This window comes from Salvia hispanica, chromosome 2, assembly GCF_023119035.1.
Source record: "Salvia hispanica cultivar TCC Black 2014 chromosome 2, UniMelb_Shisp_WGS_1.0, whole genome shotgun sequence".
Taxonomy (NCBI): domain Eukaryota; kingdom Viridiplantae; phylum Streptophyta; class Magnoliopsida; order Lamiales; family Lamiaceae; genus Salvia; species Salvia hispanica.
In genome coordinates this window covers 7,241,986-7,269,101 of record NC_062966.1, presented here as the reverse complement: position 1 = coordinate 7,269,101, position 27,116 = coordinate 7,241,986, and the positions used below count along the sequence as shown (strand labels likewise).

At 36.0% G+C, this 27,116-nt stretch overlaps 2 protein-coding genes across 2 annotated transcripts; one reads left to right on the top strand and one right to left on the bottom strand.

Annotated features, from left to right (window-relative positions):
- The first annotated feature begins 674 nt into the window (after positions 1-674).
- LOC125205687 (fructose-bisphosphate aldolase 1, cytoplasmic) lies at positions 675-3,005 on the top strand. Its single transcript, XM_048104755.1, has 3 exons — positions 675-830; positions 1,661-1,888; positions 2,005-3,005. Exons 1-3 carry the CDS (start codon positions 803-805, stop codon positions 2,823-2,825), a joined length of 1,077 nt encoding a protein of 358 aa, XP_047960712.1. The 5' UTR covers positions 675-802; the 3' UTR covers positions 2,826-3,005.
- Positions 3,006-20,480: 17,475 nt separating this feature from the next.
- LOC125204696 (trihelix transcription factor PTL-like) lies at positions 20,481-22,985 on the bottom strand. Its single transcript, XM_048103404.1, has 2 exons — positions 22,406-22,985; positions 20,481-21,485 (listed from the first exon to the last, which is right to left on the bottom strand). Exons 1-2 carry the CDS (start codon positions 22,912-22,914, stop codon positions 20,621-20,623), a joined length of 1,374 nt encoding a protein of 457 aa, XP_047959361.1. The 5' UTR covers positions 22,915-22,985; the 3' UTR covers positions 20,481-20,620.
- Between the last annotated feature and the right edge of the window lie 4,131 nt (positions 22,986-27,116).

Below are 27,116 nucleotides of genomic sequence, written 5' to 3'. Positions count from 1 at the left end.
GTGGCAATTTTCAATTAATAATTTTTGAGAATAAAGCTCACGAACACGTCGATGTCCAACTTCATTTGGAAAGTAGCATTTATTATATCATTTGTTCCAATTGTTTAAGATAGAGCATAAGAATAACTCCACAGCATAAAAAAAGAAAGCAATATCTTGTTTTTGTGAACAAAAAATTAGAATATTTGAGTGATGTAGATTTGATAGAAATGGATTATGATATCCTCCTCCTACTTGTGCATTTTTTTTCGTTGTTGTAGATAATAATAGTATTACATTTCATCAGTCAGTATCAATATTAGTTTAATAGATCCACTGCAAAATTACATATAATCACTCAATATTAACTTAATAGGTCCTCTACAAATTATCTATAGACTATCATAATACTCCATATAATACTTGAATTAGTTTTTTAGAGAAAAAATATTAGTCGAATAAGTAATGAAGTACATTTAATATATAATGCCCTAAATTAACAGTAAGTCAAAAACGTTATAATTTTTTTTTATATACTAGTATTATTTATTTTTGGGATGAAAAAACTAATTAAAAGATGGACTATATAAAAGGCCCAAAATATAAGATGGGCAATATAGTAAAAGAGGAAATAAATCATAAATGAAAGGAGTTTTCTTGGAGGAGGGGTCGAAGAAGGGTGCGAATAAATCGATGTATCAACCCCAAAACCCCTTTGTTGTTATAAAAACCCCTACCCCCACCCACCTTATTCACACCCAAGTCTCATTTCAGTCTCTGCATCTTCCTCTTGTTCTTCTCTCAACATATTGAATCTGCAACCATGACTGCCTACCGCGGAAAGTACGCTGGTAAGATTTTCAGCCTATGCTGCTTTTTTGAACTTTCTAAACACCGTTTTAGTACCAATTTGGTTTTTATTAAGGGATCTAAGATAATTATGCTAATTTTATTCGTTTTGTCGATTTATCTATCAGATCTGAAATTCTACGCTATTTTCTGAAAATTTTCCTTTAAATCTGATGGTATACTACTCTGTGTAGTCCGATGTTGTGTTCAGTTGTAGATAATCTGATGGTGCGAAGTGGATTCAACTGAGTATCGATTATTTTTTACTCTAATTGCTTAAATATTGTCACGATCTATGTTTATAGTTGATTCATGCTTTATTAGTTACGAAGGTGTGCTTTTTACCAGCGTCTTTTCGACGATCCGAAGCTTTAGATATAGTTGCTTTTGATCTCTAATTTGTTGTTATTGTTCCTTTAAACTTGTTTTTGTTCTTTGATCCGAAGTAGGCTGCTATCGTGAATTTTGTGACTTTCGATGATTTTTGTATGTTTATCATCTTTTTAGCAAACATACTAGTATTACATGATTGTTAGTGTTGGTTTTATGTTAAGCGAACTTATTCTTAATGGTGTTGGTTTTATGTTAATCGATTCATGATTTCCTTTAAATGCTGCTGCTGCTGCTAAATTTGGTTATCTAACTAGTCTAGATGCTGTTGTATATCTACATTTCTTCAATTGTTTGGATCTGCCCTAGGAACCTTGTAGGTTGAATTGGGATACCTTAATCTTTCGACATGTTATGGCCTGATTTAAGTTTTTCGTTTGGGGATATTTTGTTGGTTTACATGTTCATCTCCCACATTATTTAAACTATGTTTGATTTGCAGATGAGCTTATTGCCAATGCTGCATACATTGGTACCCCTGGAAAGGGTATTCTTGCTGCTGATGAATCTACTGGAACAATTGGCAAGCGCTTATCAAGCATCAATGTTGAGAATGTTGAGGAAAACAGGAGGGCTCTACGTGAACTTCTTTTTTGCGCCCCTGGTGCCCTTCAATACCTGAGTGGTGTGATCCTTTTTGAGGAGACTCTCTACCAGAAAACTGCTGCTGGTAAATGCATATTTTTTTCTAAGACTATGAAATCAGTTAATCATATTGGAATGGCTATTTTTCTGTTGAAAGAGGATTAAATAAATTATCTCACATATATGTTTGTATACTCGTAGGCAAGCCCTTTGTTGATGTGTTGAAGGAGGGTGGTGTTCTTCCTGGTATCAAGGTCGACAAGGGTACAGTTGAGCTTGCTGGAACCAACGGCGAGACCACCACCCAAGGTCTTGATGGCCTAGCCCAGCGTTGCCAACAATACTATGCTGCTGGTGCCCGTTTTGCTAAATGGAGGGCTGTGCTGAAGATTGGTGCCAATGAGCCATCACAGCTTGCTATCAATGACAATGCCAATGGTCTGGCCCGCTATGCCATCATCTGCCAGGAGAATGGCTTGGTGCCAATTGTTGAGCCCGAGATCCTTGTCGATGGCCCCCACGACATCAACAAGTGTGCTGAGGTGACAGAGCGTGTTCTTGCTGCTTGCTACAAGGCCCTCAATGACCACCACGTCCTGTTGGAGGGAACATTGTTGAAGCCAAACATGGTCACCCCTGGCTCTGATGCTCCCAAGGTCACCCCTGAGGTGGTTGCTGAGTACACTGTCCGTGCCTTGCAACGAACAATGCCCCCTGCCGTCCCGGCTGTCGTTTTCTTGTCTGGTGGACAGAGTGAGGAAGAGGCCACCCGCAACCTCAACGCGATGAACAAGCTCAAGACGAAGAAGCCATGGACCCTGTCTTTCTCGTTTGGACGTGCTCTACAACAGAGCACCCTCAAGGCGTGGGCCGGCAAGGTGGAGAATGTTGGAAAGGCTCAGGCTGCATTGCTTACAAGGTGCAAGGCCAACTCGGAAGCGACACTTGGAACGTACCAGGGCGACAGCCCCTTGAGCGAGGGTGCTTCTGAAAGCCTCCACGTCAAGGACTACAAGTACTAGATTCAGTTAATGAGGCTTCCCTTTGATTTTCTCGGTTGAAAGGAGAGAGCATAACATAACTAGTTTGTTGCATTTATGTACTATTGTGTGCTCATTTTCATCGTCGCTAGACTCCTGTTTTAATAAGTTTCGAGGAACATCTTTGCTGGGGAAATGGTTAAGTTGTTTTTTCTACTTTTATCAGCGGCTTTTTTGGGTTTGAACTATTTTGCCAAATTTTTTCTTATTATGGTTTATCAGAGGAATTTCTGGAATTAGTCTTTTGTGTGGTTGTTTTCTTTATAATTAATCTAATTTTATAATCCCATCTATTGCAAAAGAGATAAATTATACAATGTGCTTGGGCCCAAATTGGGGTACTAATATAAGCCCATTGCAATGTTTATTTCAATTAGCCCAAACTCTGGTCTGTGTCCAACTAGAATGTTAATGCCAGGCCGAACTAACTACTTGGTCATGTAAGATTATTATTTGTTAATTTTTTTTTTATATTTAGATTTTGTCTAATTTTGAGATACAACCCAAAATAGTAAAACTGTCTATTTTCTTTTTAGACGGAGAAAGTGAATTAAACTTGATGTGTTAAAAAGATACACCATCTGGATTCAAGAATGAGAATTTAATTTGTACTTGTTCGAGATCCGGATCCAATAGAAGGGCGTGGGTGTAAAAGTAGCCAGAAATATGGGTTCGTATTTTCCTTCTCTAACTCGTGAGTACGTAACTTTGTGGCTAAAAGTGTATATGCGTGTCCATATGTCGTGGTGCCCATTCGGCCATTCCTTATACCTTGATAGCTAAAACTAGGGATTATCATAGTACCAATGCTATTTTTGTCTCTTATCAGCTTATACTTTCTATATAAATTTGTATAAAAAGAGCCCATATTAGTTCCCACCATTGTGCAGTATGGGCGCTCAATCAACACTTTTACATGGTAGTACTTTTCTTATTTATTTCACTTTAGCCCCTCTACTCCCATGTATTTACTATGTGGATCGATTTTGGATACATACTCCCTTCATTCCATAGTTAGTGGAGGTATTTATTTTCGGCAGGAAGATTAATAAAAATTGTGTTAAGTAGACTAAGTAAAATGAAAAATAAAATAGAAAATAAAAAAGATAGAGGATGAAGAGAGAATAAATAAGAGATATTAAGTAAGTGAGAAGAAATATGTTGACTTTTACTGAATAGAGAAATGACTTCACTACTTTGGAACGTACCAAAATGACAAAATGACAAAATGACTCCACGAACAGAGGGAGAGTATAACTTAAGTTTTGAAATTTGTTATGGTATAGAATCAGTATATACAAAATAGCTTTGGTCACACGAAATCAGCTTGTAAATATCATGTCATGGTCAAATCAATTCCCTAGTCATTTCGTGAATTAGTGTAGATTCGTTTTCCTAAAGATGTAGCAATAGAAGGTGCTGGATTATAACTACTGCATGCAAAAATAAACAAATACTAAACCAACACAGGAATACTGCTAAATCAGGAATATGAGAAGATGAGTTCTAAGAATGGCAAGACCGTTTTTCAGATATGTCAGTAGCTAGTCAAATCAAAATGGAACCACTCTTCAAAAAAATATTGATGTAAAATTGCAATAATACTAAGCGATTACGTAATATACTGAGTTTTAGGACAGGTTTTAACGAAGTATTTGAGACAGCTGCAAAATTCAGGTTTTTATTTGACTGTCAATTCCTAAACTGTCTAGTTTGGTCTGGTCTGGTCTGGTTTGTAAAAAATCCATTGTGTGTACCACTGAAAATAATATTCATAAAAATGGATTATCAGTTTTCTTCTGATTCGAAGATGAGTATACAAGTGGGCAACCCACTCTGCACAAAATGGAACGATTAATTACATGTGAAATTTTAGAGATTGCAGTAAAAAAAAAAAATTAAATACCACCACACTTTTTCAATAGTTGCCGTACAATTTTGCTGCTGTGATTTCTTTTTCATTTCATAACTGACTGATCCATCAATTTTCGCATTTATGTCGCTGTTATTTCTATCAACCTTTCAATTATTATTTGGAGTCAATTGGAAGCAAAACAATGGGATGGGTCCATTTAATTTCTTAGAATTGGCCCTTTGCAATGCTTTCCTAATTTTTAAGGCCAACTTTCTGTAACAAGAACATCGGCAAAATATTGGACCACAAGGGCTTCTGCAACACGCAGAGCCAAGATATTAATGTTGGGGCAATTTTTTTTGTTAGTGTTGTTGGAAGTAGTGGCGAAATTAAGAGGATGCGAGATAAATGAATAATGCGAGAGAAATAATTAGAGATTGATATATAAAAGTAAGAGTGATATATATTGTGGTTCTCGTTAAAATCAACTGTTGTTGAAAGAGCCGACAATGTCACAAAAACGGTAATGCAGCCGTCAATATGGGAAAATAGAAGAAAATAACCCACAAAGTTTGGTCAAATCTAGGGGATCATGGACATTTTTAAAAGTTATAGGACAAACTAAAATTTGAAATTGCTAGGGGTTCATGGTCCCTCTAGATTCCTACGTAACTCCGCTTCTGGCAACACGAGAGGTCATGTCCCGCGGAAACACCACGAATGCGTAACGCGTTGTGGGGGCTGCGCGTAATGGGTGTCAAGTAAAGAGTGTCGTGAAATCATACAATGATGAACGGTCCACTTGCAAGGGGGTGGTTCTCGTTTCTTTGACTATTTTATATATACCAATACTCTTTTAACTACATTAATTTTTAATTAATACACTCTCCGTCCAATAAAAATAGAATACTTTTCTTTTTCATCTACTATGTAAAAATAACATATTTTCATTCTCCCCATAGAGTTATCCTTTTTATTATTGACATTTTATCCCTAAACTCAAACATGTTTGTTCTTCCAATTTTGTGCCGGCTGCAGCCACTTAGGCATACTAATTTTCTACTAAACTATTAAAATTGGATATCTTTAATTTTACTCATTTTATCATCTTTATTTATTGATATAAACTGTGTCTGTAATGGTATTGTTTAATTTTAGTACATAAGCTTTGTTTTTTTTTTTTAATTTATATAAAATAGTAATATCTTTGAATTTTATTATAATAAAAATATTTGCTGCTATTTTTAATGGAAGAATTTTTAAGTCATAAGAATCAAGTGCTACTTCAATTACTACTATAAAGCTACTAAAAAGGTACAACATATATATATATTTTTAATAATAATAATAATAATAATAATAATAATAATAATAATAATAATAAAATAATAATAATAATAATAATAATAATAATAATAATAAAATAATATATTATTATTATATGTTCAACTCCGATTTCTAGAATCAAGATTTTCTGGGTCTGTCACTGCTAATTATTACGTGGGTTCCACTATCCACTAATATTATTTTAACTATTATTCTCATTCCCTCTCTTACTTTAACAATTATGCATTAATTTACGTGCCGTCTCAAATATCCCGATTTTATGGGATGGAGGGAGTATAATATAGTCCCTCCATCCCACTGCAAATGAAGTGATAGAAGAACATTAAACAATCGTCAGGTCCGCTTGCACGAGCAATGAGTAAACCAAGACGCGAGGCATCGTCCGACTGGAACGAATGCGATAAAGAGTGGAGGAAATGGGAGAGCCGTGTTGGTTTTGCAGCGGAAATTTATTTAGTTTGATTGAAAGATTTACATCTAAATATAACTTTATCAGATTGTAAACTAGAAATATGTTTATATGCATATAATTACCAAGCAATTTTAATATAATCTACGTACCGTAAGAATTCAAGAGTTGAATTCTCTCACCGTCTTCAATTGATCTCAACCACAAATCTTCTGATCTGTTCACTATTAACTCGAATTTGATCTTTGTGTGGGTAAAGCTCGTCATGTAACAACCCGCCATTTTAGGGTATAATAAATATGACGATCGCTATCTAGGAAGACTTAAATGCAACAAAGATCATAGGCTAGGGTTTCATTTAAAGAGATTTTACCAAAACATTTAATGAACAATGAAGTAAGAGAAGAATAATGCTTTAGCAATGAAATACAACGAAAAATGGGCTATCGTAATTAATGTTCCCAAAATGACAAGGTTTCAAAATAATCAAGTCCATATCAAGTCTCAATATTCCAACGAAATAAAATAGTTCAAACTCAACCAAACCCTCATAGGTATCATATCTCAGCGGAAGCAATCAAGAGAAAAGTGAAGCTATGTATGAAGACACAACGACACTCGAAGTTTCAAACAGATCATATTATTATTTCCTGCTCAACACCGCCACCCGCTCGTCACCGCTCAACCTACACATAGGGAAACACATGCAAGACTGAGTACTATAAACATACTCAGTGGACTCATGCCGAAAACAGTTTTATCATAAATATAGTTATCATGCCATTTTCAAGTGTCCACCGGGGTTTTATCTTTAGAAAGGCCCGAGGCACCACAATATATAATTTATCCAAAATCACGGTCGCGCAACCATTTTTCTCATCGACGTTTACCATATCCTCATTCTACACGACAAGGACTGCGGCCGCAATCCAGGTCACTAGACCGGCCGACCTATACGCCAGCACTCGGTCTAACATTGGTGTACACTAACCCAAGTAGAGTTTGCGGCTCTACAAGGATCCGAATTCGATTTATATCAATAGTGGCATAGCCACAAGGGATAGGCACGACAAAATAAATCAAGGCATGATAACACAGATTTCATTCTCATCAATAACGATTTAGGACAATGTCCATATTTTAAAAGAAAGCCCACCTCGACGGCTTAGATTGTAAGTATTCTCTTCCCCTTGCTATCACGCTGCGAGCGCGAGTTATCACCTTTCAGTTATGTGTATCACAAATCAGTCTCAATTATTGATTCAAAAATCATGCATGTTCCCAACGTTTTCCCTTTCTCCCATCAATACGTTTTAATATCACTATTCAAAATCGAAGTACGATTATCATATCGCTTTTATTCGCACTATAACTCCAGATTTATCATCAAAATATGTCACGCATGAGTGTTTCACCATACACATCACACGCACACGTACCCACGTGCACGCACGCCGAGGCATGCATACACACACACACACGGTTTTCACACACACACACACGCACACACACTCACATGCATCCCATTCATCCATTAATTTTCCCTTCACTCAATCTAAATGTATGTAGACTCAAGAACACCGATTGATCGGTAGAGGTAGAAAGATTAATATAGAAAATATCTTTTTCAATAGAACGAACGGTAGAAACAAGTAATAGCATTGATTCTTCAACAAATTCTTGAATTTCCACTTGAATTCTTCTCAATTGATGAAGAAATCTTGGAGAAAAGTAGAAGAAAATTTTGGAGAGAGTGGGAGAGAGATTTTGAAATTTTGGGAGAGTGGGGGCGTGATTTTGTGATGCTAGGGTTTAGGATTTCTCATGTATTTATAGAGTGCAAGATATAATCCAACAATTAAATAAATAAAGATTTGGAAGAGATTTGTTGGTTGAAGTTGGCGTGATTTGCTAGGAGAAATAATGGGGTTTCGAATTTTTGGCTATTTAATTAGCCTATGATTTAATTCAAATATTTCACGGAGTAGAATAAAATAATAAATCATCTCCAATTAAAAGGAAATAGGCGATTTTTATGCCTCTCTCACAAGGAATTTAAATTCAAATCCTAATTTAATTAGGATATGACAAGATCTTCTTAGATTTGGCAAGATATGCTAGGATATTTGAACTTATTTATGGAAGAGAATAAACAAGGGATCAAATAATAGAATAAAATAATCTCCTTGAAGAAAATCATGGGGGCCGAAAATTTATGAAATAAATTAGGAATAATCGGACTTTGGGTTTAATTCGGATAATTATCCCAAGTAAATAATTAAATCCAAGAAAAATATGATTCCTTCTCTATTAAATAGTAGGGTCGAAAATTCTAATAATATGTGTAGGATATTTATGAAAATCCTATTTAATCTCACTCAACCATTGGGAAAATAATTCACCACAATTATATTACTCCGCATCAAGTATTCACACAAAATCAATCATTTCTTTACTTCTACCTCATTTTCTCAACACATTGACCTTTCAACGGCCACGTCATATTTTCCACATCTTTGACTATTCAATAGCCACGTCATATAATCCATAAGTTGACTATTCAACTCAATCTCAATTCCAAATCACAATTAGGTCATAACAAAACTATGCAAATAATCACTCATCAATTAATCCACATATCATATTATTTAAGGCATTTAATGCAAAAATTTTATAACCCAAAAATTAGGGTTCAAAAAAGTGGGGTGTTACATTCTACCACCCTTAAAAGAAATTTCGTCCCGAAATTTGGTACCTTTATGGAAAGAGTTCCGGGTACAGTTCCATCATTTTGTCCTCCAGCTCCCACGTGGCTTCTTCATATTCGTGGTTTCTCCATAGTACTTTCACGCTAGCAATGGATTTATTTCTCAAATTCTGAACCTTTCGGTCCAAGATCATCTGGGGTTTCTCTTCATAGCTCAAGTCGGGATTCAACGCGACTTCTTCGTAGTGAATCACGTGTTTCGGGTCGAACACGTACTTCTGCAACTGCGATACGTGAAAGACGTTGTGCACGTTTCCAAGACTTGGCGGTAGCGCCAATCGATAGGCTACGGGTCCTATTTCTTCTAGAATTTCATAAGGTCCGATAAAACGCGGTTTCAATTTCCCTTTAACACCAAAACGCGTTATCCCTTTCGACGGGGACACTTTGAGAAAAACCTTATCGCCGGCTTGAAATTGTAAGTCGGTTCGTCGGACGTCAGCGTATGACTTTTGTCTGTCCTGGGCTTCCTTTATCCTCCCACGAATTTGTCAAACGACTTCAATCATCTCTTCGACTGCATCGGGTCCTAGCACCCTTCGCTCGGCAACTTCATCCTAGTAGAGCGGTGATCAACATTTTCTTATGTATAAGGCTTCATATGGCGCCATGTTGATTGTTGCTTGGAAGCTAAGCAAATTCAATCAGCGGTAGTACGGATTCCCATCGAATTGCGGGTGAAACGCCGTGCTAAAATTCAATCGTGTTCCAAGCTCGCGCTGTAGACTAATCCAAAATTTTGATGTGAACTTCGGGTCACGATCGGACGTAATTGTCACTGGGACTCCGTGCAATCGCACGATCTCCTTTATGTAAATCCGAGCCAGCTTGCTCGATCCATGGGTTACTGGAATTGGTATGAAGTGTGCACACTTGGTAAGTCGATCTATAATAACCCAGATTGCGGTGTTCCCATTTAGGGTCCTCGGCAAGGCCGTCACAAAATCCATGGCGATGTGCTCCCATTTCCACTAGGGTATCTCTAATGGTTGTAATTTTCCATGCGGTCGTTGATGTAATGCCTTCACCTGTTGGCAGGCTAAGCAACGTTCCACAAATGCCGCGATATCCCTCTTCATGCCGTTCCACCAAAAGGACTTCTTCAAGTCTTGATACATCTTCGTGCTTCCAGGGTGAGCAGTGTATGAAGTTTCATGAGCTTCACTCATAATTTCGTTCTTAAGTTCTTCGTTGTTTGGTACGCACAGTCTTCCTTCAAAGGTGAGGGCATTGTCGGACTCCTCACTAAATTTTTCGGATTCACCGATTCTCACTTCAATTCGGATTTCCTCTAGTTCCGCATCCATCCGTTGCGCTGCAACGATTCTCATTTTCAGATCTGGTTTAACTACCAAAGTGGCAATTCGCCCTTCCACTGTTTCGGGTGCCCTTATCACTTCTAATCGCATTTTGCTAAATTCTCGTATCAAGCTTTCCTCTTCCGTCAGAAAAGTAGCTAGTTGCGAATTCTCGTATCAAGCGTTCATCCATACAGATTTTTAACTATTTTAGGGTATTGGCTTGACATGTTTTGACTTCTTATTGCTTGAATTAAGCTTGTCAGGGCATGCGCAATAGCACCGTTGCTCGGTCGCATCTGGCGGATTTTGCGACACTATTGTAGATGGAATGGCGAATGGGGTCCGAGTAGTCTTCTCTTGGGCACAGCGGTTGCCGCGAAGCTATTGCGCGTGGTTCCGCCTCAAATTTTATTTTTAAAAAATATTATATTCATGATTTGTACTCTATAGATACACCACTTCACACCTCATTTCATCATCCCTTTACTCCAATCTCTTCTCATCTCATTTATTTCTCTATTCTATATTCACTTCTATTTCCAAATGGATCCACCGACGAATTTTTGGATTATTTAGACCAGTTCATGTTGGAATATGGTCAATAATATAACGAGAGGGTATTGCAACAATGAAAACAACAGTTACCTAGGTTAATCCACCAGTAGGAATTCGTGTTCCAAGAGCATATCGTGGCTGCCGAACGGCTAGTCGCAGACTACTTTGCTGACGAACCATAGTAAGGCGAAGAAGTTTTTCATTGTCGTTTCAGAATGTGTTGTTCCCTTTTCTTACACATTGCAAAAACGTTGGCGAGACGTGAAGATTACCTCCAATATTGTCCCGATGCCAGTAGACTCGGACTCTCGACGATGCAGAAGTGCACGACTGCAGTTAAGCAGTTGGCTTATGGAGGCACAACAGATCAATTTGATGAGTATATCCATGTCGCTGATACAAGTACAACTAGGGCGCGAGTGCTTGAAGAAATTTTTTTGTGGAGTTGTGGAGGCATTCCGTGATACATATTTGCAAAAGGGGACCGCTGCCGATGTCCAACCCCTGATGAATTTGCACGACATGACTCTCGGATTTTTGGGGACACAAGGAAGTATTGATTGAATGCTTTGGGCTTGAATTTTTTTTTGCGACCATGTAAACAGAGGAACCCACCCGACGATTATTCTCGAAGCCGTTGTTGACAAACGACTTTGGATATGTCATGCTTACTTCAATGTGGCCATTTCTAACAACGATATCAATGTCAACAAACAATGCAATGGTAGAGCCCTGACCATCGAATTCACAGCAAAGACCCAACTATGTTATACTCCCTGCGTCCACGAAAAATAGATCACATTTGCCATTTTTGGTTGTCCACAAAAAATAGAACACATTCCAAAAAAGGAAAGTTTTCAACAACTTCTCTCTTACTTTTTTTTCCTTATCTCTTACTAATAATATGAACCTCACATTTCACTAACACTACTTCTCTCTTACTTTTTTCCATTCTCTCTTAGTTTACCAATTCTACATTAAAACTCGTGCCATTCATAGTGCTCTATTTTTCATGGACGGAATGAGTATGTGGTACTACTTTGCTGATGACATATACCCGAGGTGGCCCCTATTTGTGAAGTTGATTACTTTCCCAACTAAGTAGAAGAGCGTTTTATTTGCTCAAAGGAAAGAGGCTGCACGAAAGTATGTCAAGCGGACATTTGTTGTGCTGAATCACGCTACGCAATAGTGAAAGGCCCGATGTGTTTTTCGTACAAATTTTGTATGTCTATTATAATGTATGTATACATCATTATGTATAACATAATAGTCGGGGATGAGGATGCTGGACCTAGCTCCGATGTAGCCAATGAGCCGTAACATCAGGGTGCACCGTTCTAATTTTAGGAGTTTATTCTTCAATAGGCTAAAATGCGTGAGGAGCAAACCCATGCTCAACTCCAACGAGATATGATCAAAGAAATTAATTTTGCTGAAGTTTGTTTCTTGCTATTTATTTCTAGTTTGTTCCTCTTTGTACTTTTTTTTCTAGTTTATTGTATTCACTAATTTTAATTTTTAAAACAGGGTGAAAAATGTTGTGGCGGATTTTGGGGCTGATGGAAAAAAAATATGAGTGGTGGTAGATTTTGGGGCGAGTTTTAAGTCCACTACTATGGATGCCCTTAATGGTATTTTGATCATTGTGTTGAGATTGTGAAGGAAATATGCCCAAAATATATAAGGCGAAGTTAGACTCAAAATAAAGAACACAAGATGACTATTAACCAATTGGGTTTCCAACCATTCAGTGATCCAACCCAACAATTGCTCGGATTGTGAGTTTTCTGGAAGAACCTGCATAAGCCAACTACTCGGTGGGATAAAGCCGACTTCTCATTATACTTACTCTTTCCCATTAAATATGCAACATTTGCTTTTCGGCACAGGATTTTAGGTAGTGTTGTTTTGTGAGTTAATGAAGAGAGAGTAAAGTAAGAGAGAAGAAAAAGTAAATAAAGTATTGTTTCCATTTTTAGAAATGTTTCATTTTTAATGGAAGAAACTAAAAAGTAAAACGTTTCATTTCTAATGGGACAGAGAGAGTATTTTCTTTGGACAAAATACCAACTTTCAGGGTAAAACACAACCGTAGTTGTTAGGCATAGATCAACCGAGTGTTTGATATACAACGTGGCTACAGGACAACCAAATGTTTGATACAATGCGGCTATCCCTACTAACACTGAGGCGACCAACCCTCACAAAACAAATCAAGAAAGAAAAAGATCTAAACAAAAGTTAGTCTCAAGAGAATTATCCTAAAACACAATTGCAAACTGTTAGTAATTTCAAGACACAAGAAATACAAATGATATAGGAACCGGAACAAATTAGTAAACTCAATATTAAGGTGGCCCAGGTTGCACCGAGTACAACTGCAGATCCTTTGATATTCGACCCACAATATCCAGCCAACTCCGATTTGCTGGAGCCGATTTACACCAAGGGAAGTAGACATACATATCACAATCTGTCAAGCTTAGCACATCGAAAACCCTATATCTTCATCCACACTTGAGGCCACATGAGATGAAACCTCAAATTACCACGACAACATTCACACCAACACATGAGCTTTCTCGCACACCACAAGAACCACAGTCGTTTTAAGAACATCTCCAAGGGGAGAGGTAAATGGAGAGGTAAAGTTATATAACTACCATATTTACCTTTTTTTCATTAAAAATCTTTCTCCAATGGGAGAGGTATTTGAGAAGGTATTATACCTTTTTCCATTTTGAAGAGGTATCTTTACCTCTCCATCAGAGCATCTTCAACAAGGAAGGGTAAATAAAAGAGGTATATCATCCATATACCTCCTCAAAAAGTGAAATATACCCTTCCAAAAAGAAACATACTCCAAAGGAAAAATGTATATAGAAAGGTAAATGATTATTTAAGCATAAAATAATAGTACAAAATGCATTAAAAAACATAAAGTGTGATACCTTCTCAAATACCTTCTCCCTTGGAGAATGGTTTTTCATGAAAAGAAGACAAATATGGTAGTTATAAAATTTTACCTCTCCATTAATGGAGAGGTAAAGATACATCTTCAAAATGGGAAAATGTATAATACTTCTCCATTTACCTCTCCCCTTGGAGAATGATTTTTCATGAAAAAAAGGTAAATATGGTAGTTATATAACTTTTACCTCTCCCCTTGGAGATGCTCTCAATGAAGAGGTGTGGAGAGGTAAAATTTTATAACTACCATATTTGCCTTCTTTTCATGAAAAACCATTCTTCAAGGGAGAAGGTATTTGAGAAGGTATCACACTTCATGTTTTTTAATGCATTTTGTATTATTATTTTATGTTTAAAAAATCATTTACCTATAAATATACCTTTTTCCTTTGGAGTATGTTTCTTTTAAGAAATGTATATTTCACTTTTTGATGAGGTATATAAATGATATATCTTTTTTATTTATCCTTCCTTGTTGGAGATGCTCTAACTGTAAGACCAAAAACCAAAGGTTCCCACAACAGCCTCCCACTACAAATCCCTTATTCACGCGGTGTAACACCCCAACTTTTTCGAACCCTAATTTTACAGCCAAAAATTTAATTCCTTAATTTATGACTCAGGAAACGTGAAATTAATTGAGGAACGAAATTATGACCTAGTCGAGTTTAGGGTTTTTGCGTTGGAAGTTTGAAAAGTCAAACTTGTTGATTATATGACGTGGCATGTGAATATTTGAATTAAAGGTGATTTATGTGGTGAATTATTTGTTTAAGGGTGAGTGAGAATATTAAGAAATTTCCATAAAGGCTACACCACCTTTATTCATTTGAAATTCTCGAAACCCCTTCCTTTTATTTGTGAAAATCCTATTTTTCCGGATTTAATTTAATTCTTGGGATATTTATCCAAATTAAATCCAAAACCCAATTATTCCTTTTTATGAGAAAATCGACCCCCTTAGTGCCTAGGTGATTTTCGAAAATCACCTATGTTGGGAAGGAAATATTATTTTACTTGTTTAATTGATTCCTTATTGATTTCCTTCCATACCTAAAATCAAATATTCTAGTAAACCTTACCATACCTCAAAAAGATCTTGCCATATCTTATTTTAGTTAATATTCAAAATCCGTTCCTTATTTAAAAGGCAAATTACACGCCTATTTTCCCTTCATCAATGGGAGAATTTTTATTTTTATTGTTGCTCCGTGATATTTTATTCTACTCCGGAAAATATACCAAAACAAAATCTTGGCTATATTGAAGCCATAATTTTCGAAAACTACATGCCTTGATACCCTAGTCCATTTTTGTTATTTCTTCTCCCCTACTCCAAAATATTTATTTATTTAATTGTGGAGAATGAAATCTTTCCAAATATTCTATTTAATTACCTAAAGATTTTATTGAAGCCTATATAAGAGCAAAAACCCAACCCTAGACCCTAAAATTTTCGCCCCCTACTCCATATTACACGCCCCCTCTCTCTCATCACATTCTCTCAATTTTCTTCTACTTTTCTCCATTAATCCTCCATCCTTTGAGAAGAATTAGAGTTTGAGCTTCAAGATTTTTGAAGAACCAAGTCTTTACTTCGTTTCTACCGTTCGTTTTTCTCAAGAAAAGGTATTTTTAATATTAATTCTTCTTCTTCTTCTAACCGATTAATCGGTATTCTTGAACCCTCATGCATCTTTATTGAGAGAAAGTGGGATAAAGGAGATGTGGAATATATGTGTGCATGTTGTTAGAGTTTGTATACTAGAAATCACCTTTCGAGTGATTGAATACTGTTGAAACTCTTATTTTATTTTCCAATGGAATAAACAGATTATTTTTGTTATAATGTTGTTATGTTTTACATTTAATGGATGTTTATTACATGTTTAAATGTATAAGTAACTTAACAAAGTCTAAGTCTTTGTTTTAGTAGACCGGTTGTGGGCGTCGTTCACTTTAAGGTAACACGGTCAGTTCTAAACAAAGAAAAAGAATAATTTCACAACCTAGATAGGCTTAGACTACCTATCGTGAAAGGTTGCAATGTCAGTCCGATTATTTCTAAGCCTTACTGAAATAAGATGACGTTGGTGTGGAAAATAAACTTCTTTTCCGGTCGAAGCCAAGGGTCTGATCGGTGGAGGAATGTCTGATTTGCCTGATTGGTGATTGGTGGTTAGGAGCCCCAGAAATAGCATAAATAGGCCATCGATCGACAAACTCCTGATAGAAGCACGGTTTTTTATTTTAGTAGGAGCGTTGAAAGATCTTTGATGGCTACAATGGCTATAGATATGTTTAAACGAATTCGGATCTGAGTATGGGCCGCAAACCCTACCAGGCTGTGTACAAGGTGGGATCGGGAGCCGTCCTTGCTAGTCGGTCGGTCTCGTGGGCGAAAAGCGTGGCCACGCTTTCGTCGCACCATGAAAAGATTGTGATTGTGATTGTGGAAATCGATGAGGAAATTGGGGAGTTGTTTGACTAGCCTGTCTATGAAAATATTTTTGTGATACTCGTGATATTCTTTTATAACTGCTTAAAACTCGAGTTCACTATGGTAAGGGTGGCATAACTTATTAAATAAAATGTTTTGGCATGAGTCCACTGGGTATTTCAAAATATTCAGCCCTGCATGTGTTTTCCTTATGTGCAGGTTGAATGGCGACGAGCGTTGGCGGGTGTTGAGCAAAATTAATTAATAAGATGAATATTTTGAATTTCGAGTGTAGTCGTGTCTCCATACATGGTTTCACTTTCTCTTGGATGCTTCCGCTAATTCTTTTGAAACTCATTATTATCTCTTAGTCGTTTTGAACTTATTTCTTGATTTGAGACATCTTGTGTTTTTGTTGAATTCGAGCCGAACCCTTGTCTTTGATCGTCTTTTATGTTATCCACTCTTCATTGATTATTCTTGATTAAACCTTGTTTTATTGTCTTATTAGTTATTAAATACCTAGGTCAAATCTCTTTCAATGAAACCCTAGCCTTGTTTCATGTCGCATTTAAGTCGCCCAGGTAACGACCGCCGAATTTATTATACCCTAGGAGGGCGGGGTGTTACACGCGGTGTATACACACGCGAAGGAGGAGCAAGGTAAATGACTCTCAAGCTTACGCACGGGGAGGAGGCTTCAAGAAGATAAGATGGACACCCTAATTTGCAGAGAGAAAGGGAATCGTCGCTCTAAAGAGAGGAGAGAGAGTATGTGAGAATGAGTGAATGAGATGAATCAAAGAAGTCACCGAGTAAACAGGAGTCGGTGAGCACAAACCACTCCGCAAGTGACCCGTGGCTAGGGTTCAACAAATTGGGCCATCAACATAGAAGTGGATACTGGGCCTGATACCAAATGTGATTGGGCTTACTGAAAATGGCCACAAACTTCACACTAGTATTACTATAGGAAGGCTACATTGTAACTTGATGTTGCCAAGAACTAACTAACTGGTTCCTTAATTAATCAATTTGCAAGGAGGATTGAGATTCTCGTGTACTTGTGAAATTATGAGTCACAAGATTCCATAACACTAGTTAAATCTCTAATATGTAGTATTCCCTATTTAAATTTTTATTTTTCATTCTATTGTAGTATGAGCAAAGTTTATGTATGTTGGTACAAATGAAGGCTACAACTTTCAAAACAGACTGAAAAATCAAATTCCAATTCCATTAGAAACAAATTTCAGGAGAAACATAATATCTGGAAAAGTTTGATGAAATCCAACCTTTTCCTTGATTCAAATTTATGTGCTTATCAACGATGCCAAATGTGGTGTCATTTCAATCAAATCATGAATTCGTTGCCTCCCATCACACGCACAAGCACACATTAATGTGTGTACAACCAAGTATATATGTAAAAAAAGTTCACAATAATTTATTTTGTACAGTTCACTTCAGACCATATTAAATGAAAGAAAACGAGGAAGCAAGATTAGCAGAGGTGCATGTTGTACACCAGAGAGAAACAGATCTTCTCTCTCTCTCTCTAACTGTTCATCTGAATGAGCTGGTGAAGTACCAAAGCTTCCAACTATCAGAAGAAAAAGTCAGCACTCTGCATTCTTTAAATGAAACTTCTGTTGGAGTTATTATGTATACACTTTTACAAAATATATTAAAAATGGAAGTTCTCAGTAAGATTGAATTGGCATAAAACATGTCCAATTTAAGTGTTACATAAGCAATCTATATGACAATGCGTCAGACTATACAGTATATGTGAATTAATTAATCCTATCTAGCTCATGAATATATATCATTATCATGTTTTGTAATGTAATCATAGCATGAATTTTCAAAGAATTTATAAACGTATTTCTGCACTTTTGTGTATCTGTAGTGTTGATATATGTACATGAAATGGAATATGCTTTGTGATATTTTTGTTAGTAAAGTAAGTATTGTGCAAGGGATTAAAATAAGTATTGTGTAAGGGATTAAATTTATGTCAGGTTCATGATAGATAAACATAAAAATAGTAGTACTAGTAGGTTTGATAAAGCATATGCGTTTCCGATATGTCAGTGATTTTAGTCTTATCTTATGCCTACTATATTATGATACAACATCATGCAGAACGAAATATACACATATATTATTAGGCGCATGGTGTTTGGTTGAATATAAGAAACGTATAATTTAGGATTAAATTGTAAAATTAAATAGTAGGAGGGGATTGACTTTGAATAATTATCATATGACTATCCATCTAAGATTATGTCATAAAATTCAATCTCATGAACCAAACATAATACAATGTAATAATGGGATATAATCTTGCCAATCGAACACCACCTTAAAAGACAATGAACTTTAGATTATCAATAGATTTGCATTATAAATAAATACTAATACCCAAGGAGATTAGTTTTATGTATACAATATTTCATGGTACTAAATTTTGAGAACACGTACATGAGTAAGGAATGCAGAGAACGGTTTCAAACAGTTAGTTTCCAATTTTCTAAGCATTTTCTCATATTTTCTCCAATTATTTCGCCTTGACATTTGTCATTCACCATGACATAATACTATATAATTCAATTATTACTTCCTCATATTCACATTTTGATTTTATGGGTACCTTACAGAAACTATTAAAATTGGGTACTCTAGTTAGACATCATTGTACCTTTTTCACTCATAAAAAACAGTAAAAACTGTCATTGCATACTACTCCCTCCGTCCCGGAGTATTAGACTCACTTCTTTTGGGCACATGATTTAAGGAATTGATATTTAAATAATTAAAGTGGAGAGAGTAAAGTATGAGAGAGGGAAAAAGTAGGGGAGAGAAGAGAGAAAAAAGTAGGTGGAGAATAAAATAAGATAGATGCTTTTTGCTAAAAAAGGAAATGAGTCTAATATGTTGGGACATCCCAAAAAGGAAAGTTGGTCTAATACCTTGGGACGGAGGGAGTACTACTTATTATGAATTTAAAAAAAAATTTGTAATAGGATAGTTTCTTGTGTTCATATACTTATCTCCTTTTCAGTTTCACTTATTAAATCTAATTTTAATTTCCTAAAACATCATTGTCGATGGACAGAGCAATAAACTGTTTCATGTAACATAGTAGTACTATGTTTTAGTAATAATTTTAGATAGTAAGCTACGTTTGCACCTATTCAAAATAAGTTACAATGTAGAAGCTTTTTAAAGTACAAATCCGTTTAGATTAAAATGAGATATAAACATACAAATGTATACATTTAAGAAAAATCTTACTGTGGACACGTCTATTTATGAAACATCATTACATTTGATTGCAAACATTTTTTAGTATATCTAACACAAATGTTACTACTACTTTTTTTTTACCGCATATCAATTTTTATATATAACTGAGTTTTATAGTATCATTTTAAACTCGCAAATCATAGATATCCATAACATAAAAATATTAAATTAATTCAATAAAACTTCCCAATCATATTCATTATATTCTACTAAAGTTATCTCATTCATATTTAATTATAAAGCTAGTATATAAATGTACTACTCACCTTCTACTAGCCATTTGTCATCCATTTTTTACTCCATTTCTGAAAATTTGCCTTGCCAAACATGGACTTGTAATCGTGGACGAGTAACTTTATTATGGAGTAACTTTATTTCATAATAACTTCTCGAGGAATTATATTGAACCCCATCAATCAATGTATACAGGACTCAGCTTTTAATGTAAACAAAAGAAAGGAACCAGAAAAAAAGATTAATGTTTTCATGTATCCCATCCACCGCACATAAACACGTACTCTAATAGTAAATCTTAAAATTAATATTAATGCAGCTGTCAAACAGTACATTTACAGGAAACAACCCCATCTTAATAACAATTATAATAATAATAATAATAAAAGTAAAACTAGATAAGTTCCTGGTGAAAGTAATTCAATCATTCAACAGAAAAAAAAATTCGACCCCAAAAAAAGACACATATATTATCAAAAGCTTAAATCAATATTACTACAAAGTAGCATCAATTAGGTCTTCTTCAAACTAACACATGTAGTAGTTAGTTAGATTTTCACCCAATTATTGAAGCATCCTTGATCTCAGTCGATGATCCTTCCATAATCATCTCCCATGAAGTACCTGAAGCAGCTCTCGCTTATGCCAGCCGCCGCATTCTGATTCGGATTCGGATTCGGGTTCGGATTCTGATTCTGATTTAAGCTTATATTCCCTTGATCGCAATAATGTTTGCTCTTCTTGGTCACATAATTATGGATGCTTTCCCATTTCTGCTTACACACCGAAGCACTCCTCTCATATCCAAAACACGACATCTTGCTCGCGATCTCCTCCCAAACCATCTCCTCCTCGAATTTCCCCTCCGTCAGCTGCATCAGCCTGCTGATCTCGCATTCCGGCCAGACGCCGCTCCCAGTGAGTCCGTGCAGCGCGTCCATGAGCGCCGCGTCGCGCGATTCAATCCACGCGCGCTCGCTCGCCCAGAACTCGCGCTCGCTCTCTATCCTCGCCGCATCGTGTTTTCTCCACTCCTCCTCCCTCGCCGCCCGCTCCCTCTCCTTCTCCTCCATCGCGCTCATCATCTTCTCCATCCACGCCTCCTGCTTCTCCATCATCTTCTTCATATGCGCGTCGATGAAATCGCTAATTTTAGCCTTCCACCCGCCATGGCTGTCATCGGATGAGCTCGTGTCGGCTTCTGAGTAGTTCGACAGGCTGAGGCTCGCGTCGGAGACCTTTGAAGTTGTCAACAGGTTGGGATGAGGAGGTGCTGGATCTTCGCTGCCGCCGTAGAGGGCTTCGAGTTGTCGGAAAAATCTGTAGTGTTTTCCGTCTTGTCTTCCGGCTTTGCCTTCTTTCGTCTTCTTGTAATATTTGTATAAATTCTCAAATTTCTCTCTGCATTTCTTGCTGCTCCTCTGGTATCCATGCTCCTCGGACATTATCCTGATTTTAATTTTATTTAGTCTTACACTCCCTCTGTCCCAGGCTAAGTGACACATTTATTTTTCGCATGAGTTTTGTGAAAAAGTGGAGGAAAAATAGTAAGAGAGCGAATAATGTAAAAACAAACTCATCTCTACAATATTTTCTCTTCACTTTTAACTATTTATTAGTATTATTTGTTAAAAACACGTACAAAAACAAATATGTCACTCAGGCTAGGACGAAGTGAGTATTTGAATAATGATGGAGAATTAATAAATGATGATGTGGTTGTGAAGTTTACTTTACCCTAGTTTCTTTTCAGAAACTAGGGGAAATCTTCATGTGATATTGATGTTTGCTGAGGAAGGAAGAACTCATGTGTTTTTGTGGATACAGTTGTGTAGAGCAACCCAATTTAGAAGAATACGACTATTCATACATAAAATAAAAACATTAATTCATATTTTTGCGTGTGTGGAATTGAGAAAGTAGCTGTTGCAGCTCTCGTCTTTTCTAGAATATTAAAACTCGAAATAAACGTTTACTAGAAACGCCCAAAAAACTAATCTTTATTGCAGCTGGAAAGTTGGAAATTTTGTTGCCCGAAACAATATTGCAGAAACTGAGTGATGCAAGGTGACTGTCACACTGGAATAAAGCAAATTAAATGTAAGAAATCTATTTAGTTTGCTGAAATCTTGAACTGGACTTTGAATTGGATTCCAGTTTTGTTAATTAAATAATTAGTGTAGTTTTGGAAAAGGGAAAGTGGAGGAGAGAGAGGAGAGGGCTTGAGATTAAATCTCCAACCACAGATGCAGGCATGATAGCATATTTGAAGGTGATTTTAGACAGGAAATGGTTAGATGATAATTTAGTTGTTTGATTAAACAACCTAGAATGTGGAAAATTAGGTTAAAGTGAAAATTGAGACATACCTTGAGACTTGATCCCACAAGGGGCCCTTTTGGTTGGCCTCCTTGAATTTGGGGTCGAGTCTCGATCTGATCTCCAGAAGAGTGAGCGTTTCCTGGCGAGGCCATCTTCCTGAACTCTCGAAACCGCTGTAGCAGGCACCACCTCCTGCGGTGTTATTACCGGAATCTGAGCGGAAGATGAGCATGTCGTACGGGTGGCTGGATAGCGACTCCGGTGGAAATAAAGGGCGGCTGCTCATGTACTGCCGCAGATCGCCCATGCCGTATTGATCTTCCATGTGTAGTGTAGAGATCAGATATATTTTTGCAAACTTTGTCCCTTCTGAACCAACTGCGCTACCTCTGCGGGCTAGAGATAGATATATAACTCTCACCACAGAATTTCTTCTCTTCTCTACTCCTCCTCTATTTTGAAGAAGAAGCAATCGAGGAAGAAGAAGGGGGGGACAGTGGAGTGAGGAGCCGCAGACCCGGATCGTGTCTTTACAGAAAAAAGGTTTTGAATTCATTAAGAGGACAATGGACCCATTTCTATGCTGTATCAATGTAATGAGGACTTCTCTCTCTATCTCTATCTATGTTATGTAGGGTTTGGATTCGTATTATGGATATATACAAAGATACTAAGTATATATTCTCTGTCCCAACCTAATTGGCACATTTCTATTTTTTTTTTACTACATATTTTGTGTAAATAATTATAAATAGCTAAAGTGAAAATAAAGTAAAAGAGATAATAATATAGATGAGGATTCTCTCTGTAGTTATTCTTTCTTTTAGTTTACTTTTCCTCCTCCATTTATTATCATCTTTCCAAACTATATGCAACTTATCTTATTTTACTTTTTCCCTTCACTATAACTATTTTATTTATTGGCATCGTGTGAGACAGAGGGAGTACGAAATTAAGAGCGAATAAAGTGAGTACATATGCTAAAAAAACACACTACCTAGCTCTCTTTCTTCTCTCTCTAAATTTGCAATTCATTAGAGGGGGCTCCCTCCCTTCCTCTCTCAATCTGTGTACAGTTCCTACTAGATGAATTGAATATGGCGATACTGGAATCAGAGCAGCGATTTCATTTACAGACCGACTCTTGCTTCAATTCTTTCTGTTCCTACCCAATTAATTCCTAATTTAAACAGTATTAACACTGTTTAGTTTTTTGAACTTCACCCCACCAATCGGGGCTCGAGGCTACTACTCGCCTTATTTATTATTTATAGTGCTAATTTAATACCATCTTTCCTCAGGCCTTTTCCGAATTCGGATTGTGGCTCCTGTTTCTGAGTTCATGGAATCCAGACTTCAATTTCTCTCTTTTGTGTAGCTGCTTTTCATTGCAAGTGGTTTCCTTTCATTAAGCTGAGATAGGTCCAGATTAAAGTTTTATTGCTCACGATTTAATCAATTGTATAGTTGTTCTGCCTGCCCAACGTCAACGCTGAACTTTCTATGTTCTGGACTAATTGAGACTAACGTAACTATAGGAGGATCTCTAATCTTTTACATTAAATCCAAACCCATTTAGGTAAATGTTATATCAAATCAAAATTTTAAAAAGATTTTGGTTTTAGTTTAGTCAAACCTAAAAATATATTCCCTCCGTTCTATAGTAATAGAGTCATTTTGTCATTTTGATATGTTGTATAGTAATAGAGTCATTTCCCTTTTTAGTAAAAGTCTACACATTTTTCCACATTTACTTTACTCTCTCTTGCTTTTTTCTCTCTTCATGTCTCACCTTTTTCATTTTCCACTTTATTCTCCCTTTACTTAACTCATCTAACACAGTTTTTCTTAATCTCCGTGCCGAAAAAAATGTCTCCATTACTATGGAATGGAGGGAGTATATATTTTACTCAAAAACCAAAATTGCAATTCATTTTGGAGTACCAGTGGAAGTGGAGCTAATTACCTACTCCATTTTAGGTTTTAGTGTCATCTTATACGCATAGCTTAGGCATTTATTTATGAAGTACGACGAAGCCTTATCAATTTTGTAATCTAAAGACCAAAGATCTACTCCATTTTACATCATATAGCTAGTGTCTAGTGGCATATATGAAATGAAGGCAAACCAATCTAATTCTATAGAGTGTGCACGGCTCTCATTTTAGCATTTTCTAATTAAGATCGTGTGAATGTAGTTCATCTTCAAGATCTAAATTTGATTTTACTTGCTTTATATTTTTTGTGGGTTTATGAAAATACAACTGATACGGTATGCAAAAAGTTAGCAATAATCAACTTTTTCTCAATGGATTTTACGGCTTTTCGACCGCTTTCTGTTTTCACACATCTGCTTTTATCGTGAACTTTTGAGTTTTCTGTTTATGGCAACAATTTAATGGAAATTTTCCTAATTGAATCCGAGAAATGCCGAAAGGTAAAGATGCGATCTCCAATAATAATTCCATTAGCTGGACTTATCTTCTTATAGAATCCATTTTATATACTAGTATAACGTTTATCCCACCTGAACCACTGCAAATATAGGTACTTGCATATACATACAGAATTGTTTTATAAAATTAAATATATTTCATTTTAATGATTACTTGAATATAGACGTTCAATTAGTATGTTATCAATTATGATCATTCATATCTTTTAAAATTTTAAATGTTTATTTACTTTTATTCTAACTTCGACATACCTAAATCGCGAGTACTGTTTTTTGCACAATTGAGCCAAATTTGAGTTTATTTTGCCGAATATAATAAATTTCAATGCTGACGTGAAGGGTTTCAATTTCAACATTCATAATCAGTGGCGGTGCCAGATTTTTTACGATGGGAGGCCCAAAAAGAAGAAAAATTTTAGCTCTATCGTTGTTAATAATTGCGGGTATCTCTTGATGTTTTGTCATCGCAAGTAGTCGGAGGTAGACCCTCTAATGTTTTGCCTTTTTTTTTTATCATATAGAAAATCTTAAAAATAAAAGAATGCCTTCAAATATGTAGTACTCAAGAATAAATGCATATCAAACAAATTTAATCGCTTCAAGAATAATTGATATAAGCAATTTGTGATGACCTACTTAAAACTACTAGTAATAAAATTAAGTTTTTCCATAAGTAAAACAAAATTGTTTAATTATAGATATTAGAAAATAAAATGTAGTTAAAAACTATTAGTTATATTACGATAAAAGGTAGTTAAAATAAAATATTACATTGGGCAAAAGTAGTTTAAAATACATTATTGACATTGAGCAAATATATAAAACTATAGTTGTTGAGTGGGAATCGAGGCATCTCCTCTGCTGGTAAGCTCTTAAGGCCGGAGACTTTGCCAACTGGGCCACCTAATTTACTAGAAATATTTTTCGAATATATATATTATAGTTAAAGTTGAAATGGCTGGGGGCCTAAGGGCCCCCCATGCCCCACCGTAGCTCCGCCCCTGTTCATAATGACGACACATATATATTTTTTTAATTAAGCGTATTCACCGGCGGACCTAGTGAGGATCAATATCATGATCATTTGGTTAAGGATGGACAAGTCCAATGCAACTCGACCACACCCCTTCGGTTAATGACAACATATTTTCTATTATCAAAACTTATATATTTACCTTTGTGTTTTATGTAGGGGTGAATACATAACTGATATATAATGCTTAACATTTATTTCATATATTAGTACATAAAGTTTGAAGTTTTACATAAATCATACAAAAAGTTTCATTCGTGTTTCAATTTAGTACATTCCATTAGTATGTTTTTAAACAACGTTAACTATTTGTCTATCTGAAGTACACAATATTTAATCATTGTTTTATGTTGGTACAAAAAGTATATGATTGTATGATTGTTTCGTATTAGTACAAAAAATGTCATTATTGTTTTATGGTTTATGCATTGCATAAGTAAAAAGTTAACGCCATTTAAGCACATAGTATAAATGTACTAAATTGAAACACGAATAAAACTTTTTGCTTGATTTATATAAACTTCAAACTTTTTGTATTAATATAAAATAAATGTGAAATATTTTGTATGAGTTATGTATTTATCCTTTTTTTCTATGCATAACAAAAACTGAAATAACGTAAACACTACTACTATTTGGAAGTACTTTTGTTGTGTTTTCTATCAATATCAAAATTAAAATATGTTGGGGACAGTGTGTACACCACCCCCGCCCAAACTAGAAATATTGCTCGTTGTCTTTATTAATTCAACGTTGTCTTATTGCTCGTTACATGGCTGGGGGGACGCGTTGCTAGCGTTCCCTCCCTGCGAGATTCACATCAATTCGGGATGGGGAGGGTTGTTCCTCCACATACCCTCCCTCTTTGAGCCAATTAGGTGTGGGCGTGGCTCCTCCTCACCCCCTGAAGATTAGTTGGAGTTGGACAACGTTTTTATATACTAGCTTCCAACTTCTCTCACTCTGATGTGAAATGGATTTGTAACCCTACACATGCTCACATAGGCATTACCAAGAGAGAAATTAGAAAACTTTGAATGAAGTTGGTCAACTTTACTCCCTCGTTCCAAGGAAGATGATGCCTTCATTGGACGATATTGAATTTTATTTATTTTGTGTATTAAGTGAAGAGGAAAAAGTAAGAGAAAAAATATGGTATAATTAAAAGTGTATTTGCTTTTAATACTAAGTCTTCTTAATTGGTACAAAGATAAAAGAAAATGAGTCATCTTCCAAGGGAAAGAGGGTGCACAAGGTTAAACAAAGCATC